The 20666-nt window shown below is 40.8% G+C and overlaps 1 protein-coding gene across 1 annotated transcript in view; it reads left to right on the forward strand.

Annotated features, from left to right (window-relative positions):
• sgcd (sarcoglycan, delta (dystrophin-associated glycoprotein)) overlaps positions 1-20666 on the forward strand; it is a 574429-nt gene that overhangs the window by 484869 nt on the left and 68894 nt on the right. Inside the window, 2 exon segments of the mRNA XM_073067274.1 lie at positions 14173-14260; positions 20530-20649. Coding sequence (XP_072923375.1) covers positions 14173-14260; positions 20530-20649 — 208 coding nt within the window.

Raw genomic sequence — 20666 nt, forward strand, 5'->3', positions numbered from 1 at the left:
GAGGCCTTGGGAGAAAGAAAGGGGGAGGGGGGAGCACCAGAGGGAGATGGCGAACAGGCAGGGTGATGGGCAGAGAGAGAAAAAAAACAAACAACTAACTATGTCAGGGATGGGGTAAGAAGGGGAGGAGGGGCATTAACGGAAATGAGAGAAGTCAATGTTCATGCCATCAGGTTGGAGGCTACCCAGCCGGTATATAAGGTGTTGTTCCTCCAACCTGAGTGTGGCTTCACCTTGACAGTAGAGGAGGCCATGGATAGATATATCAGAATGGGAATGGGACGTGGAATTAAAATGTGTGGCTACTGGGAGATCCTGCTTTCTCTGGCGGACTGAGCGTAGGTGTTCAGCGAAACGGTCTCCCAGTCTGCGTCGGGTCTCACCAATATATAAAAGGCCACACCGGGAGCACCGGACGCAGTATACCACACCAGCCATTAGAGAGGGTGCAGAGGAGATTCAACAGGATACTGCCTGGATTAGAGAGGGTGCAGAGGAGATTCACCAGGATACTGCCTGGATTAGAGAGGGTGCAGAGGAGATTCACCGGGATGCTGCCTGGATTAGAGAGGGTGCAGAGGGGATTCACCGGGATGCTGCCTGGATTAGAGAGGCAGCATGAAGTGTCGCCTCACCTGGAAGGACTGTCTGGGGCCCTGAATGGTGGTGAGGGAGGAAGTGTAAGAGCAGGTGTAGCATTTGTTCTGCTTACAAGGATAAGTGCCAGGAGGGAGATCGGTGGGAAGGGATGGGGGGGACGAGTGGACAAGAGAGTTGCGTAGGGAGCGATCCCTGCGGAAAGCAGAAAGGAGGGGGGGAGGGAAAGATGTGCTTGGTAGTGGGATCCCGTAGGATGAATGAGCTGTATTAGGTTATGCCCTGTCTGTAAGGTGTTGGTACGTCATCCCCGTTACTACATGGTTTCCTCCAGATACTCTGGCTTTCTCCCACATTCTAAAGATATACGGTTTGAATTAGTAAGTTATGAGCATGCTACTGTATGTTAGCACCAGCAGTGTGGCAAAACTTGTGACTGCCCAGCACAAACTTTGCTATTTTGATTTGATGCAAAATGACACATTTCACTACTTGTTTTGATGTACACTTGACAAAGCTAATCCTTAATCTTTCACCCTGAACCTGACAGAAACATCTGAATTTTGTTCTTATTATAACAGGTTGGTTGATGTGGAGAAACAAAGCAGCTTAGGCATCTATGCATAGCAATCAGGAAAGGTCATACATGGAGACAGTAGCTAACTAAAGAGGCTAATGACCTTCATCTCAAGAAAAATGGCATTCAGTAGGGATGAGCTTTGGTCAATTCCACATCAAAACTGCTTTTGGTTTCTGGAGAGACATATTAGTATTGGAAAGAAGTTCACTAGAAATGATAACAGTCTCATAACATTTAAATTATGAAGAGAGACTGGATAAACTTTGCTTGCATTTTCTTGAGTTTAAACAGTTAAAATCCCCTACTATTCCAACTTCCTGTTTCTTACATCAGTATGCTATCTCTCTACAGATTTGCTCCTCCATTTCTCTCTGACTATTTGCTGGTCTATAATACAACCCTATTAGTGTGGTCACACCTTTTCTGTTCCTCAGCTCCACCCATATGGCCTCTGTAGACAAGCCCTCCAGGCTGTCCTGTCTACACACAGCTGCGATATTTTTCCTGACTAATAATGCCACTCCTCCCCCCATCACATCTGAAACAACAGAACCCCGGAACATTAAGCTGCCAGTCCTGTCCCTCCTGCAACCAAGTCTCACTAATAGCAATAATGTCGTATTCCCACGTGCCAATCCACACCCTAAGGTCATCTGCCTTACCTACAATACTCCTTGTATTGAAATAGATGCACCTGAGAACATTTCTATCACATACGAACCTTCGATTTCTGTCTATACATGCAGTCCTCACATGACCTTTATCCTCCTCCACCTCACTATCTGCTCTAACACTCTGGTTCCCCTCCCCCTGCAAATCTAGTTTTAACCCCCCTGGGGCAGCACTAGCAAATCTACCCGCAAGGATGTTAGTCCCCCTCCAGTTCAGGTGCAAACCGTCCCGTTGGAACAGGTCCCACCTTCCCTGGAACAAAGCTTAATTGTCCAGAAACATGAAGCCCTCCCTCCTGCACCATCTCCTTAGCCACATATTTAGCTGCATTATCTTCCTATTTCTAGCCTCACCAGCACGTGGCACAGGAAGCAATCCTGAGATTGCAACCCTGGAGGTCCTGTCCTTCAACTTTGCAGGACCTCCTCCTCCTTCCTATCCATGTCAATGGTCCCCACGTGGACCACAACATTCTTGAAGCAAATGATGAGTTTAAAAACCACAAACAATATATTGACATCTGGCTGCTCACCCTCCCTCCTGAGAATACTGAGAACTCTGTCCAAGATATCGCAGACCCTGGCACCAGGGAGGCAACAGACCATCCGGGATTCTCAATCTTTCCCACAGAGCCTCTTATCTGTCCCCCTAACTATCAAATCCCCTATCAGTACTTCTCTCTTCTTTTCCCTCCTTCCTTTCTGAGCTGAGGGTCCAATCTCACTGCCAGAGATGCGACCAATACAACTTGTCTCTGGTAGGTCATCCCCACCAACAATATCCAAAACGGTATACTTATTATTGATGGGAACAGCCACAGGGGTGCTCTGCTCTCTGTCTGTTCCACTTCCCTCTCCTGACAGTCACCCGGCTACCTGCCTCCTGACTTTTAGGGGTGACTGTCTCCCTGAAACTCCTGTCCATTTCTGCCTCTGCCTCACAAATGATCAGAAGTTCATCCAGCTCCAGCTCCAGTTCCCTAACATGGTTTGTCAGGAGCTGCAGCTAGATGCATCTTTTACAGGTGTAGTCATCAGGGACAATTGTGCCGTCCCTGACTTCCCACATACTGCATATGGAGCACTCGACTGCCCTAACTGCTGCCTCCATTACCTACTACTAAGTTAATTAAATTAATTAAAGGAACTTACCCAGCCTTACCTCACTGGGAGCAAGCTCGTCCTCAACCTCTTGAGCCAAAGCCTCAAAGCTCCACTCCTACCCTGAGCCATTCACACACTAGCCACTCCTCTTCAGCTACCCCTCCTTTTATTTGTCCCTGCCAATTATCTCCAGTACTCACTCCCTCTAATCAACTAATCAACACGCTGTTTAACCCTTCAGTTGCCCTCCACGCTCCTCGTAAAGCACACTCACCTCAGCTCCTCGGCTGCTTCCCAGCACTCAGCGCTCTCCCGAGCCCTCGCTCCTCCTCCTCCTGCTGCAATGGTCCCACAATCACAGTTATAAGATATTGGAGCAGTTTTTTTTTGGTTGCAAAGTGGCTTCAAAGTTTGGCCTTATGCCATATCAGGTATTATAAAAAGAAGTTCAAGTTTAAGTCCTGCTTTATGAAATTAAAATTGCAGTTCTGTCCTATTTAAAATATGAGACACTGACTTACGCATTCAAAGACAGTTGGTGTTGCCTGGGCTTCTAATTGCTGTATCCCTCATGCAGAATCAGAATCAGATTTAATATCACTGGCATGTGTCGTGAAATTTGTTGACTCATAAATTAAATAGTTAAATAAGTAGTTGCAAAATAGAAATTAAAGAAGTAGTGAGGTAGTGTTCATGGGTTCAATGTCCGTTCAGAAATTGGATGGCAAAGCGGTAGAAGCTGTCATCTGTCAACTTTAAAGTGAATGCCTTATGGAGCTGAGGGACAGTGGAAGGAAGTGGCAAGAGAATTCAGAAAATGGTGAGGAGCGAAGTTGAGAGGGAAGGGCAGAAATCAGGAAAGGGGGAGGATTGAATGACATAGCGTTAAGTATAGGCCTACCCTCAAGCTATGGAGTAGATCTATTGTGGTGTCACTAGAATGCACACTGCTGTTAGGCTTCTACCATTGATTGAAGCCTTTAGTGAGATGCTGTTTTTTTACATGATGCTGAATGCCCATTTGATTTATAAATGTTGCCCTTTGGAGAAAAGACGAAAAAAAATCAGTGTTAATAAAAATAAAGTCTCGTGTGGACCATTTTATTTACAAATGGTTCTTGACTTAATACACACTTCCTATTTTACTATGACTAAATGATGGTTATAGGTCCACTTTCCGTTTTAAGGGAAAACTATATGCTGTGTATATTGTTGACAATACCACATGCATGAAGTATCACAGGAAAATGACTTCAGCATTTCCCAAATCAATTTCCCAGTGGATGTGACTCTTGCCAGAAATGTGTGCAAACACGACAAAACATGTATGTTTCTATTTAGCTAGGTGAATCACACTATTTTCTCTGTGGCATTGTCTATTTTTATCCACGTGTGTGCATTGTAATTATCTGATGGGATTATTTTGTAATGTGTGCATGCCTTGTTTCCAATTCCACAGTTACCAGCCTGGTGTATCCCGATACTACTAACAATTGTCTCTGTGCAGACAGCCTGCTTTCAGCCTCTTGGAGTCAGTCCTGTTCAAACCTATCAGAACCATTCTCACTAGGTAATTAAAATGTTCAGTGTTTGGATGGAATAACATGAGGCTGAAGCCATTCTTTGTCTCACCATCTGTTCCCACTATTTAACTTATTGTCGTCCAGCAATAGTGAATTTACATCACAGCAACCTCGCAAGCAGTTAAATGATTATGCTAAGAATATAAACAAGAACAAGAACCTGGAATACCTTGTTAATGGATATTCAATTTAAAATAAAGTCTCATTTAAATCATTAATGTACATTTTTTCCAATATTTTCTGTTTTTTCTTTGATGCCCTATTACTAGTGAATATATTGGAAAATGCTGAAGAGGTGTTACTTCCATTTAATTTGATTATGTCATCTTATTTTATATTTGTATTTTGATACCTCCGGTGTTCTAAATAAAAGAAAACTGTTAATTCAGCATGCTTTGGATTTTAGTAGTGCTGGACTGGCAGATTCTCTGGTCTATTGGGTTATATTTAAACTTGTACTCCTACACTTTTAATTCAGTTGAAGTTCAAGCTTAATTGTCATTCAACCATACATGGATACCCAAAAATACAGCCAAACAAAACAGTATTCCTCTGGGGCCAAGGTGCAAATCAGCAACTATAGTCATACACAACACATATTATGTATCGCATATGTAAGATAGCAGTAATTGATACAGTCACACTGAAAGTTATATTTCAGCCCAAGCCCCTGAGTGACATGTCCTGTAAATTGTTGGTGCATGGGTGTTATCATGAATAACAAACAGTTCTCAGGAGTCTGCAAGTGAATGATAGATAGATAGATAGATAGATAGATAGATAGATAGATAGATAGATAGATAGATAGATAGATAGATAGATAGATAGATAGATAGATAGATAGATACTTTATTCATCCCCATGGGGAAATTCAACTTTTTTCCAATGTCCCATACACTTGTTGTAGCAAAACTAATTACATACAATACTTAACTCAGTAAAAAATATGATATGCATCTAAATCACTATCTCAAAAAGCATTAATAATAGCTTTTAAAAAGTTCTTAAGTCCTGGCGGTAGAATTGTAAAGCCTAATGGCATTGGGGAGTATTGACCTCTTCATCCTGTCTGAGGAGCATTGCATCGATAGTAACCTGTCGCTGAAACTGCTTCTCTGTCTCTGGATGGTGCTATGTAGAGGATGTTCAGAGTTATCCATAATTGACCGTAGCCTACTCAGCGCCCTTCGCTCAGCTACCGATGTTAAACCCTCCAGTACTTTGCCCACGACAGAGCCCGCCTTCCTTACCAGCTTATTAAGACGTGAGGCGTCCCTCTTCTTAATACTTCCTCCCCAACACGCCACCACAAAGAAGAGGGCGCTCTCCACAACTGACCTATAGAACATCTTCAGCATCTCACTACAGACATTGAATGACGCCAACCTTCTTAGGAAGTACAGTCGACTCTGTGCCTTCCTGCACAAGGCATCTGTGTTGGCAGTCCAGTCTAGCTTCTCGTCTAACTGTACTCCCAGATACTTGTAGGTCTTAACCTGCTCCACACATTCTCCATTAATGATCACTGGCTCCATATGAGGCCTAGATCTCCTAAAGTCCACCACCATCTCCTTGGTCTTGGTGATATTGAGATGCAGGTAGTTTGAGTTGCACCATCTCACAAAGTCCTGTATCAGTTTCCTATACTCCTCCTCCTGTCCATTCCTGACACACCCCACTATGGCTGTGTCATCAGCGAACTTCTGCACACATCCGCATAATCTAGCTTGTCATTCCAATCATCAAGCTCTGGAGGGCAACACCGAGAGGAGGGGCTAGCCCCCTACCCAGCATGGAGTCTACGCCATAATGCCTCTGGTATCTCCTCTCTTGGACTGCTACAACAGACAAGTCATGGCTCGAGGACCAGTCCTTGCTCCGACTGAGGCCACGTAGCTTCCTCCCCGTCTGTCTCACTAATAAACAAGGGAAATGCACTTGTAGCATCTTACATTATCTATGTCCAACAGGGTCTTGGGGTTGCAAAAAGAACATTCAAGACAATCACGCACATTTAGACCACACATCACTTTTCTGCACCAACTCCAGTACCTTGGTTAACACCAAGGCCAGCTGCTGCACCAAAGAGCAGCTAGCTGAAGGGGTATACTTGGTTCTTAATGTCCAGCATTAAGAACTTCAAATAAGATAGAAGGCAACACAGGAATGCCAGGCTTAGGTGTCTAGAGGGGAGAAGAGGAATCACTGGCCTCCATTGTACTGAGGGAACATGAAAACCACAGTTAAATTGAGCACAAGGATCTCAGGCCATGGTGTGTTGAGAGGAAACCCAGGGCCCTGATGTACTAAAGAGAACACAAGAACACCAAGCCCTGCAGCACAGAAGGCAGCATGGGCATCAGCAAGCTCGCGATCCAGATGTTGAACCCTTAGGATTTCTGAATGATCAGACAATAGATTATCTGAGTTTTACTACATTAAGATCATGGATGGAGCTCCTGCCCCTGTTAGGACTGGCCATGGAGTCTAGTGTGGTGCATTTTGAGTGATCTTTTCCTTGCTAGATCAGTGCTGGGGTTCGATCCAGCGATAGGAAAGGTAAAGGCAGCTGGGATTACTACTTCAGCTTGACATTTGTTGTACAGTGGATACATTTTAATGGTGAATGTGGATTGATTTATAAATAAAACACGAACAATCTGAAAATACAATTTTTATGATCACACAGTGGAAGGGATTGGTGAAGGAAATCAAGTAGTTTATTTTGACCAGCAAACATGTAAGCCATTGCTAAGCATTGGTTAAAGCCACTCAGACTGCCTCAGTTGTAAAATTGTTGATTCTCTGCATTTGTTGAACCTTGAATTAAAATTATAGACCAGCAACATGCTGCAATTAAGGCTTGGGGTAGAATTTTCCTTTATTCAAGTTAGAATTGGTCCTTTTACTTCTTCTCTGCTTTTCTTGTTTAAAAATATGCAAACGCAGGAAATAAGCTTAGCATTTGTTCTAAGCATTCTACATTCTGCACAATGCCTCTACTTTCTGAGGAGGCTGAACAGAGCTGGACTATGCACATCTACAGAACACTCACAATTGCACAGATGCACAGTAAAGAGCATCTTGACAAGCTGAATCTCTGCACATTATGGACTCTGCACTGCAGCAGGCAGGAAGCCTCTACAATGTTAGTCAGAACTGCCCAACATATCACCAGCATCAGCCTACCCACCATCAAGGACATACATACAGGAAAAGGGCCAATAACATCATGAAGGAATCCACCCACCCATGGACTGTTTGTCTCACTCCCATCGGGGAAGAGGCTATGTAGCATCCACACTAGGACCACCAGATTCAAAAACAGTTAGTTTTCCTAAGCAATAAGATTGATCAACACTTCCACCCACTAACCCACCCCTTCAGACCCCAACCACCACGGCTTTATCATTTTCTGTCAGTCGCTTTATGATCTGATGACCCTGTGCATAGTATCACTTTATGTACATACAATCAATCTGTGTATATAAGCTATCTTATGCATTTATATTTAATGTGTTTTTATTATTGGTTTCTTTATCTTATTGTGTTTTTGTGCTGCTTTGAAGCTGCAGTAGCTTTTGTTTTTACACTTGTGCACTGGAAATGACATTAAACAATTAAGCAATTGAAATTTTTTAATGTGAAATAAAAACAGAAATTTACCTGACATGCTGAGTATTTTCAGCACTTCATCTATATCCGAATTCAGGTGTCTGTAGTGATTTTGCTTTAATTTTCAACAGTCTAATGTGAAACTTCACATAAAGTGAATGGAAACATGATTTCTGACTAAGAAATCTGATAACAAATGGTGGATTTCCTGAAATTCCATGAAGATGGAAATCATCTGTCTGAATTAAAATTATTGAAGAATACACAGATTAATTAAATCATTCAACTTCAGTGACTCTTTTTAAAGTTGGGTTAGTTCAAAGTTCAAAGTAAAATTCATTATCAGAGTACCGCATGCATCCTTGAGATTCAATTCCCCTCCAGACATACTTAGCAAATCTATAGAAAGGTAACTGTAAATGGGATCAATGAAGAGCAAACTGCACAAATGGAAATAGAAATAAATAAAAATAAATAATAAGAGCATGAAATAACAAGATAAAGAGTCCTTGAAGTGAGATCATTGGCTTGTGGGAACACCAGAAGTAGAATGAGTCTAGTTATCTTTTGTTCATGAGCCTGTTGGTTGAGAGCTAGCAACTGTGCATGAACCGGGTGATGTAAGTCCTGAGGCACCTGTACCTTCTTCCTGATGGCAGTAGCGAGAAAAGAGCATGGCTTGGGAGGTGAGGATCTTTGATGATGGATGCCGCTTTTGTATGGCAACATTTCATGTAGATGTGCTCAATGGTGATGTAATGACTGAAACCACTACCTTTTGGAGGATTTTCTACACATCTATAGAAGTTTGTCAAAGTTTTTGCTGACAAATCCTTCAAAAGCTCCAAGAATCTTAGACAAATCTTTTGAGGCCAATTTTAAAGCTGCATACTTCATGGCAAAGGTTATTTTTTAAAAAAAAATAATGTTTCAATACTAATATGATCGGTTTGATGAAAGATTTTTACCTTCCTTCTGAGGTCCACAAACTATATGTTTCACTAACAGGAACTAGAGTAGATATGCTTTCATATTGGCAGGCTGCAATCAGTGTGAGAAGTCACGCATTGGTGACACAGCATGAGGTTTAAAAACAGCTCCAGTATTTTTGGCAGGTTGTATCAGTGCAGAGACAATAACGTGGAGGGAGGCATAAGTGGACTGGCCATTGTGTAAGTGGGCAATGTTAGAATGGCCAGGCTTTGGCTCAATAGGCTTAGGAGAGATCAGGCTTGGGAAAGCAAAGGCTGAGGTTTCAAGTAAGTAAGTGTTTTTTTTCTGTAAGTATGTAACTAGTGCACTAGATTTGTGCTTTGTTCTTTGTGTGAGATGTGGAAACACTGGGAGAGCTCACAGTCACCCTGATAATGACATCTGCGTGAAGATCGCTGAGCTGCAGCTCCAGAGAGCATGTTATGGAACTGGAGCAGTAGCTAGATGGCCTCTGGCTCATAGGGAAAAATGAGGAGGTGATATTTAGAAGCTATAGGGAAGTAATCATCCCTAGGTTGCAGGAGACAAGACTGTCAGGAGAGGGAAAGGGAATAGGCAGGTAGTTCAGAGTGCCCCTGTGGCTGTTCTCCTTAATAATAAATATATTGCTTTGGTTACAGCTGGGGACAGGGGAAAACTGCAGCAACCATGTCTTTGGCACTGAGTGAAGGTGAAAGAGACACCTGGATAGTACATTGCCTCCCAGGTGTTAGGGCCATGGCCATCTCAGATTGGTTCCATGGCTTCCTAAGGGGGGGTGGGTGAACAGCAGTAAGTCATGGTACATATTGGTACCAATGACATAGATAGGGAAAGGGAGGAGGTCCTGAAGAGAGTATATAGGGAGTCAGGGAGAAAGCTGAAAAGCAGGATCTCCAGGGTAGTAACCCATGGATAGCGTGCTGTGCCATATGCCAGTGAGGGTAAGAATACATTGATTATGCATATGAATTTGTGGCTGGAGAATTGGTGCAGGGGGCAGGGTTTCAGCTTTCTGGATCATTGGGTTCCCTTTGAGGAAGGTATAACCTGTACAAAAGGGGTGGGTTACATCTGAACCCAAGGGGACCAATATCTTCACAGGCAGGTTTGCTAGAGTTGTTGGGGAGTATTTGAGCAAAGTTTGCAGGGGGACGGGAACGGGAGTGAAAAGACTAAGGATGGGACAGTTGGTGTATAGCTGAATGCAATGTGTAGTCAGACTGTGAGGAACGACAGGCAGAAGATAGTCCAAAATTACAGTCAGTGGGATGAGTTAAAGTGTAACAAGGGTCAAAATCAAAAATGATGATGAATACAAGACTGAAGGTGTTATTCTTGATTGCATGCAGTATAAGGTAGATCAACCTATAGTGCAGTTAGTGATTGGCAGTTATGGTGTTTTGGGACACTAAGAAAATCATAGTCAGGAGCTCAACATCCATGGATACACATTGTATCGAAAGGACACTATATAGGCAGAGTAGATTGGTGGCTCTGTTGATAAAAAAAAATGCAATCATTCCTCAGAAAGGAGTGGCATAAGATCAGAAGAAGCAGAATCCTTGTGGCTGAAGTTAAACAACTGTAAGATTTAAAAGACAGTGAAGGGAGTTGTATTCAGGACTCCATACAGAGGCCAGGATGTGAGATATAAATTAAAAAGACATATGAAAAAGGCAATGTTGCAATAATAATGTGGTATTACAATATGTAAATAAATTGGGGGAATTGGGTTGGTGCTAGATCACAAGTGAGGGAATTTGTAGAATGTCTACTTGATGACTTTTTAGAGCACCTTTTAGTTGAGCCCACTAGGGGAATGGTAATTCTGGATTGGGTGATTTGTGATAGCCCAGATTTGGGTAGGGAGCTTTAGGCAAAGGAACACTTAGAAACCAGTGATTGTAAAATGATAGAATGCAACCTGCAGTTTGAGAAGGCAAAGCTAAAGTTGGATGTGTCATTATTAGAGTGGAGTAAAGGGAATTACAGAAGCATGAAAAAGGAGCCAGCCAAAGTTGATTGGAAGGGGACACTGGAAGAGACGATGACAGAACAGCAATGGCTGGTGTTCTGGAAGTTTGGAAGGCACAGGAAAGATACATCCCAAAGATTAAGATATATCTTAAAGGGAGGATGAGGCAATGTGGCTGACAAGTGAAGTCAAAGATAGCATAAAAGCAAAATGAGGACATATAATGCTACAAAAATTAGTGGGAAGGTAGAAGAATTGCAGAGCTTTTAAAAACCAACAGAAGGCAATTAAAAAGCCATAAAGAGAGAATAAAAATGTAGTTTCAGAAGACCTTTGACAAGATGCCATGCATGAGACTGCTTAACAAGATATTCCAGGTATTACAGGAGAAATACTCGCATGGATAGAAGATTGGCTGACTGGAAGGAAGCAAAGAGTAGAAATAAAGGCAGACTTTTCTGATTGGCTGCTGGTAGCTAGTGGTATGCCACAGTGGTCAGTGTTGGCACCATTTCTTTTCACATTTTGCAGTTTGTCAATGATTTGGATAAAGGAATTGGTGGCTTTGTGGGCCAAGTTTGCACATGATACAAAGATAGCTGGAAGGGAAGGTAGGTTTAAGGAAGCAAGGAGTCTGCAGATGGACCTAGACAGATTAAAAGTATGGGCAAGGAAGCGGCAGATGGAGTATAGTGTAGGGAAGTGTATGGTCTCACACTCTGTTGGAAGGAATAAAGGCATAGATTATTTTTGAAAAGGGAGAAAATTCAAAAATCAGAAATGAAAAGGGACTTGGGTCCTCGTGCAGGATTCCCTAAGGGTTAACTTACAGGTTGAGTTGGTGGTAAGGAAGGCAAATGCAATGTTAGCATTCATTTTGAGTGGACTAGAATATAAAAACAAGATTATAATGCTATGGTCAGACTTGGAGTCTTGTGAGTATCTAAGAAAGAATGTATTGGCATTGGAGAAGGTCAAGAGGAGGTTCACAAAAATGATCCCAGAAATGAGAGTGTTATCATATAATGAGTGCATAATGGCTCTGGGCTTGTACCCACTGGTGTTTGTAAGAATGTGGGGTAATCTCATTGAAACCTACTGAATATTGAAAGGTCTAGATAGAGTGGATGTGGAGAGGAAGTTTTCTATAGTGAGGAAGTCTAGAACCAGAGGGCACAGCCTCAGAAGTGAGGGTCGTCCAATTAGAACAGAGATGAGGAAAACGTTCTTTAGCCAGTGGGTTGTGAGTCTGTGAAATTCATTGCCACAGACAGCCGTGCAGACCAAGTCTTTAGGTATATTTAAGGTTGGTAGGTTCTTGATTAATCAGAATATCGAAGGTTATGGGGAGAAGGCAGCAGAATAGGGATGAGAGGGATAATAAATCAGCCATGATAGAATGATGGAGCAGACTTGATGGGCTGAATAACCTAATTCTGGTCCTATATCTTATGGTTGTATGGTCTTCTTAAAGCCAGATTCAGCTGAGTGCCACAAGGTATTAACCTCTGCATTGTGAGTCTGTACAGAAAAACAATTTATGTTAATCCTCATTAAGCATGATTGCAGGGTCCACATTCCATGTTATAATGAGTCATAGGCTTTTCATTTTAAATGGCATTCTGTGTGGCTCCTAAGACATCACTTACAAGTTTTATTCACGTGTTGACAAAATGACCCACTCACTGTCTATAGATTGCCAGCATGAACTCTGTGCATCAGATGCTGAAGAAAAAAATCCTATCACACAGTCTTTACTGTGCTGTTATCATTAATAGATGGAACAAGCATGACAAGTGTTTTATGTTATTAATTTACTCAGAGTGAACAGTAATAGTATTTAAATGCATTTTAAAATCAGTTAGAATGGTTGACATCTAGATAGTGTAAAATAAGGACAAAATTGGCTCACTATGTAAGCCATCTATATGAAGCAGATATTGAAAGGCAGGAAGGATTTTCAGTCTCAACCTTATTGTGATCTAAAATTGTCACCACTGTCCTTATGATAAAATGTCTTTCATATATTCCTTCTTAACTTAACAACTTACAGACTAATGCAAATTAAATTTCAACATTTAAATATACTATTCATACTTGATGTAACAGCAGTGATCGTTTTTAGCATTTCTGCCTCCCTAAACAATACCATTTCATGAGAATCAAAACCTTGAAGATTATTTTTTCCATTTATCCATTGAAGTGTTTCCCTTTATGAGTGTTTCTTGTATTTATCCATCAAAATATTTAATTTAATTTATAATTTATTTCTCGTGCGGCAAAAGTAGCAGTCTGTGGTTACCCCTATGATATCAGAATACCAAAACCTAACCTCCAGGTCCTTTCATCTGCCTACGTTTGGGCAAGGTTTTGTGAAAGTGTGTAACGAACTAGGCTACCAAGAGCTGTTACATACATATTTGACAACTGTCAGTCAGTTTGGTGTCAGCAACCGTCAGCCAGCCATATTTGCTCATGTAGCCATAATTATTTTATAGAAGAAATACATTATAAGTACCCTCAAATATTTTAGTATCCAACTGCAAGTGCCATTCATAAAGAAAACAGCTCCAATAGAGGGAAACATGATATTAAAATCTGGAAACCTATTACATGTGGGAAAATTACTGCTGTTTCATAATGTGAGAATGTTTTAATTATTTCACAACATTTTATGATGGTTTAATTAGTTATTTAAAATAAATGTTATGTCTGCATATATTGTCTGTTAATTGGCTATAAAAGAGGGAAAACACTGCAGAGTCAAAAGCCATTAGCAATATCCGATTGCTAATTACCATCAGGAATTTTGTGGGTGGGGCCTCAGTGCTTGGAACCTGTTCCAGTCGTGCAGGGAATCAACTTGTTTGTCTCAGCATCCAGTAAGGCAAACGCAGGTGAGTGGAAATTGTTGAGTTCAGATAGAAGATTGAATGCACAAGATCTGGCCCATTATTCTAACTTAGTCTTTATACCGTAAATAAGCAACAAGAATGTTCCAGTTATAATTTATCACCGAGCTTAAAACATGAAGGTATGCACCTAATTATGTTTTCTCTGATTTTTTTATAGGACAGTTCTCTTTACTTGCAGTCTTCTAGGAACGTTACAGTGAGCATCCGCAATAGTGAGGATCAGACAGTTACACAATTAAATACAGGTAAGCTGGAACATCATGGAGAGAGTACCGCACACCACTGTCAGATCCTGAGCTGGGTCTGTTGAAAATAACTAGAAAGAAGATCACCACTCAGGATATATATTTTTAAAAAAAACAATAAGACATGCAGCAGCTCTACTAAAAGAGTACTTTAAGACTATAAAATATAGGAGCAGAATTAGGTAATTCAGGTTATTGAGTCATGTACGCCATTCAATAATGTCTGATCTATTTTTCTCAATGCCATCCCCCTGTCTTCTCCCTGTGACCCTTAATCCCCTTACCAATCAATAACCTATCAATCTCTCCCTTAAATACACCCAATGACTCGCCCTTTGCAATCTTATGTGGTAATGAATTCCAAAGATTCACCACTGTCTGGCAGAAGAAATTCTTCCTCATGTCAGTTCTGAGTGTCCCTTATTCTAAGGTTGTGCTGTTAGATCATAGACTCTCCTACAGATGGAAACATCCTCTCCGCATCCACTCTGTCCACTCTAGTAGACCTAGCAGCTGCTGCTAGTTATGACAGATTAAATCATAAACACCCATTACACTCATTCTCTCAGTTTACTTTGCAATAGGTATCAATAATGGAATTTTTTGCTCTCAGGTGCACGCTGGACAGATTATCAGCACTCAGACCCTCCCTCATGTTAATTTTATTGAGTGAGAATCTTGAGCTCATTTTTTCGTCCCTGTTGCTTTGCAAAAGTTATGATCTGACTTCTCTGTGAAAAGTTGGAGGATAAACCATTCATGTATCCTATCCTCCCAATCACTTTGCACGAGGTTTCTCATTGGTCTGCTCATGCTATATTCACGACAGCCATGGACGTCTATTTTTATCTAAGTTGAACAAAGAAAAGTGGTAAAATGAGTCTTAGCTTGTTTTGCTAATGTACTACAGAAGATGTTCTCAAATAGCAGGCGTGGGCAACCATGGCTGACAGGGGAAGTTAAGGACTGCATAAAAGCCAAGAAAAGGGCATATTAGGTAGCAAAAGTGAGTAGGAAGTTGGATGATTAGGAAGCTTTTAAAATTCTACAAAAGGTGACTAGAAAAGCTATAAGAAGGGAAAAGATGAGATGCTAGCCAATAATAGGACACCAACAGTTTTGTCAGTAATATAAAGAGTGAAAGGGGGTTGAGAGTTGATACTGGACCACTGGAAAATGATACTGGTGGGATAGTATTTGGAGACAAAGAAATGGCAGATGAACTTAATGGGTACTTTGTATCAGTCTTCACTGTGGGAGACATTAGCTGTGTGCCAAAGGTCCGTGAGTGTCAGGGAGCAGCAGTGAGTGCATTTTCTATTACAAAGGAAAAAGTGCTAGGCAGACTTAAGCTGGATAAGTCACCTGGGCCAGATGGACTACATCCCAGAGCCTTGAGAGAGGTTGCTAAAGAGGTAACGGATGCATTGGTCATGATCTTTCAAGAATCACTTGTTTCTGGCATGGTCCCAGAGGATTGGAAGATTGCAAATGTCATTCCACTCTTTAAGAAGGGAGGAGGGCAAAAGAAAGGAAATTATAGACCAGTTAGCCTAACCTCAGTGGTTGGAAAAGTGTTGGAGTATATTATTAAGGATGAGGTTTCGAGGCACTTGGAGACTAATGATAAAATAAGTCAAAGTCAGTATGGTTTCTGTCAAGGGAAATCTTGCCTGACAAATCTATGAGAGTCCTTTGAGGAAGTAACAAGCAGGGTGGACAAAGGAGAGGCAGTGGATGTCATTTTCCAGGATTTTCAGAAGGTATTTGATAAGGTGTCACTCATGAGGCTGCTTAATATGATAAAATCCTGTGACGTTACAGGAAAGATACTGGCATGGATAGAGGAATGGCTGACAGGCAGGAGATAGCAAGTGGGAGTAATGGAGACCTTTTCAGGTTGTCTGCCAATGACTACTGGTGTTCCTCTGGAGTCCATTTCGGGACTGCTACTTTTCACATTGTTTGTCAATGATTTGGGTAATTGAATTGATGGCTTTGTGGCGAAGTTTGTGGGTGATACGAAGATAGGTGAAGGGGTAGGTGCTGAGAAGCAATGCAATTGCAGCAGGACTTAGGCAAATTGGAAGAACGGGCAAAAAAGTGGCTTATGGAATACAGTGTTCAGAAATGTATGATAATGCATTTTGGTAAAGGAAATAATAGTGCGGACTATTATCTAAATGGGGAGAAGTTTCAAACAACAGAGGTGCAGAGGGACTTGGGAGTCTTTGTGCAGGAGTCCTAGAAGTTTAATTAACAGGTTGAGTCTGTGGTAAAGAAGGTAAATGCAACATTGGCATTTATTTTAAGGGGAATAGAATTTTAAAGGAAGGAGATAATGCTGAGGCTTTTTAAGACACTAGTCAGGCTGCGCTTGGAGTATTGTCAACAGTTTTGGGCTCCATATTTCACAAAAGGATGTGTTGTCATTGGAGAGAGTCCAGAGGAGATACACGAGCATGATTCTGAGGATGAAGGGGTTAACATATGAGGAGCCTTTGGCAGCTTTGGGCCTGTATTCAGTGGAATTTAGAAGAATGCAAGGGAATCTCAATGAGCCCTACTGAATGGTGAAAAGACTAAATAGGGTAGATGTGGAGAAGATGTTTCCTATGTTAGGGGTATCAAGAACTATACGGCACAGCCTCAGAATTGAGGAGCGACCTTTTAGAATAGAGGTAAGGAGGAATTTTTTGAGCCAAAGAGTAGTGAATCTGTGGAATGCTCTGCCACACACTGCAAAGGAGGCCAAGGCCGTGGGTACTGTTTAAGGTAGAAGTTGATAGCTTCCTGATCGGTCAGGGCATGAAAGGGTCTGGTGAGAAGGCAAGTGTATGGGGTTGAGTAGGATCCAGGATCAGCCTTGACGTAATGGCAGAGAAGACTCAATGGGCTGAATATACTAATTCTGCTCCTATGTCTTATAGTCTTAAGGTATTTTGTCTTCACACAGTGATCCAGAGTAATTTTTAATCTGATCACCCAAAGGATAGTAGCCCAGTGGGGCAGTCGTTCAACTCACGTACCTGCTTTGGTGTTGCTGTTCCCACTATCTGTCTCCAGTGACCATGTGGCAAAGGCATATGGTCTCCAGGTAACATGTGATTATTGGGTGCTATTGTCATCAGCAGCATCCAACTACTTTTACTGAGAAGTTAGTGAAGTTACTAGATCAATTCACCAAATGGGACCAGGTCCAAAACAGAATGAAAAAGACAGATTCAATTTTATATTTTAATTTCCTTCTGGATCCTGGTGAATTAGCAATGTCTATACATTGGCCTTTTTGGATCTTCACATCCTTCATCTTTTCCCAACCAATATAACCAAACTACTGTCTGAAAATGCAGAAAATCACCAGATAATATAATCCCTATCTGATCACTCTCTCCTCATATCTACAGTATCTGGCCCATGTCTGGAAATAGTTTTGTGACTCTTTACTGCTTCCTTCCTTAATTAAGGCTAGTGTGCCATTTACCCTCTTAATCATTTAGTGCACCTTCAGTGTCTGTGCCCTCGAACTCATTTTTCCCTTTCAACATCAACACAACCCAGTCTCTCATCTTGCTTTTTTGCTATGTAGACCAAAGCAATTAACCTGACATTTATCCAAAACATGTTTAATGTGCCATGATCTGGCCTATTCACTCAGTTTGCCCATCTCCTTTGACATCTCTTTAAATCATCTAGAGTACAGGCCATCCTAGATTATGAACACCACTATTTATGAACAAATAGTGGTATATGTTCACCACTAAATATGAACAAGCTCCAATAATATGATTAAATTTAAAAATCTGATGCATGTGCATAAAAATGCAAAACAAAAATGGCTTCCTCACTCTCTTCACATTCAGTAATTGCTTTTTTTCTTAGCAGCCTTGTGTCCTTTTTATGCCATTCACTACAATACAGTGGAGGTATGGTTAGTCTATCATGTGATTTTTGTGTATTTTCTAAATTATGAACAAAATTGACTGATAAACATCTGTAAAGATGGGAACCAATTTGTTACCTGGGGGCACCATGTGCTTCAAAATCCTCATCTAGTTCAGTATCTTCATCAAACTTGGAATTGCTGATATTTATTGTGAACAGCAGGGGACAAGTCCAATCCCCATTGGACTCTATTCATCACAGCCTGATGACTTAAAGCAATCTGCTTGTTTCCACTCTTTGCTTTCTGTCAAAGAAAATTCTTGTCTATATCAGTATGTTACATCCCAATTCTATGCGCTCTAAATGTGTTGATCAATCTCCTGTACTGAGTGATATCAAAACCTTCCAAAAATTAAAATATGCCGTATCTACTTATTCTCCATTATCTGTTCCACTAGGAACATCCTCAAAGAATTCCATCAGATTAATGAAATGTAGCATTCCTGTCATAAGTTCACATTGGCTCTGCTTTTGTCATTGCATCCTTCTTCATAAGTTCTAACATTTTCCATACCACTGATATTAGGTTAACAAATTTTCTTTCTCCCTCCTTTGTTAATCATTGGGGTCACATTTTCTGCCCTCTAATAAATAGGAACAATCTATAATCTGTAGAACGCTGGAAGATGATAACAGAATCTCCACTACCTTTAAAGCTATCTGTTTCAAAACCATATGATGTGAATCATCAGGTCCTTGTGATTTATTAGCTTTCAAGCTCATCAACCCTTCTGTTACTAATTTTTAACTGATGCTTCCTTTTCTCAATTCCTCATTCTTACTGGATTCGCTAAGATTTCCAGCAATTTTTGTGTGCCTTATGTGTTTTTGTATGGGAAGGCAAACACAAAATAACTGCTTACATCCTCTAGAATTCTTCTCTCTGTCTGGAAGGGCAATATAAGCCCTTATAGTCCATTTTTATATTTTCAAAACAGTCTACTCTCATTTTCTACCTTGTCTCGCTTTATGTTTCTTGTTCCTCCTTTGCTGAATTCTAAAATGTTTCCAATTACCGGGCTTATTGCTATTTCTAACAACTTTTTAAACCTCTACTTTGAATTCAACACTATTTTTAATTTCTCTTATCAGTCACAGATGGATCACTTTTACCATTGAGATTACATACCTTGAAGGCATTATGTATTTTTAATAATAACCATTGCCTGTCCTCTATTATACCTTTCAATATACTGTCTTCATCAACCAGAGTTACCTCTTCCATCATGTTTTTAACTTTGCTTCGACTTAAGACCTTGGTTTTGCATTAGACTACCTCATTTTCAAACTCAAGAGTGTTTCATTGTGAGCTTGCTCCATTTTGAATGTTGAAGGTGGAACTTTGCTCATGGTTATGAGCTGCATATTGTAGGTACGTGTTTTGGTTTCAATACCATTGAACTTACTCTATCTGTATCTTCAAAGTGGAATACAACATGCACAGGCTACTAAATAAAGCATGAAGCACACATCAACAAGGATGAAATTCTATTGCCACAGCTCCAAGGTGAATATTGCTGAGCAAAGAGGATGAGGAAAATAACAAAGATTAATTGAATGCAACAAAAATATTTCTAGGAGATAACTGAGAGCTAACTTTGAAGTTACAGCTGCTGAAATTAATCTGATATGGTTATAGTTATGATTGCCAGCTTACTTGATTTTAACAGGCAACGTTCTGCTTTTTAGACCTGCAGAGGCAGAACAAGGAGAAAGTATTTGAGCTAACTGCTTGACTAACTTTGGTGTTGATTGATTTATCTATTTTTAATGGCTCTGCTCTCTGTCAATACAGCAGCAACTACTGCTGGTCACCTCTTTCTCACCCTTCAGGGATGATGGAAGATATTATATTGGTGTATTTTCAGACAGTTTAAAACAGACCTTTTACAGACCTAATAATGACAGGCATGTGTATGATTACGGTATGTCGCCATTTGGACATCAGTTCCCATGAAGCATAAACTAAAAAAAGGAAGAAAGATAGATATTTTTATTAGCTAGAATAATTAGTTTAGGGTAATGTTTATACAGTGGTTATCTTAACTTAGAATGTATGTATATTGCAAAATGGAATAAAGAAGGATGAATAAACTTTGTCAGGATACGGAGTGGGTGACAGGCAAGTAATCAATTTATTTTAGTGCTCCAACCAAGCTGAATAACTGCCAAATACTGAGTAACTCCAGTAACCGAGTAACTCCAAACTTCGAAGGAACACTTATAAATGAGAAAAATGTGGAAACTAGTCAACCACTTGTGCTTCTACATATAACATGACTCAGCTTCCAATACCTCTTATTTGACTTCTTGTTTTTCCACAGGAAGTGAAGCTGTAGAAGCACGTGGAAAGAGGTTTGAAGTCAACTCAAATACTGGGAAATTATTGTTTTCCGCAGAGGAGAGCGAAGTGGTTGTCGGTGCTGATCGTTTACGAGTCTTAGGTACTGATTTTTTTGTC

This window comes from Hemitrygon akajei, chromosome 15 (genome assembly GCF_048418815.1).
Source record: "Hemitrygon akajei chromosome 15, sHemAka1.3, whole genome shotgun sequence".
Lineage (NCBI taxonomy): Eukaryota > Metazoa > Chordata > Chondrichthyes > Myliobatiformes > Dasyatidae > Hemitrygon > Hemitrygon akajei.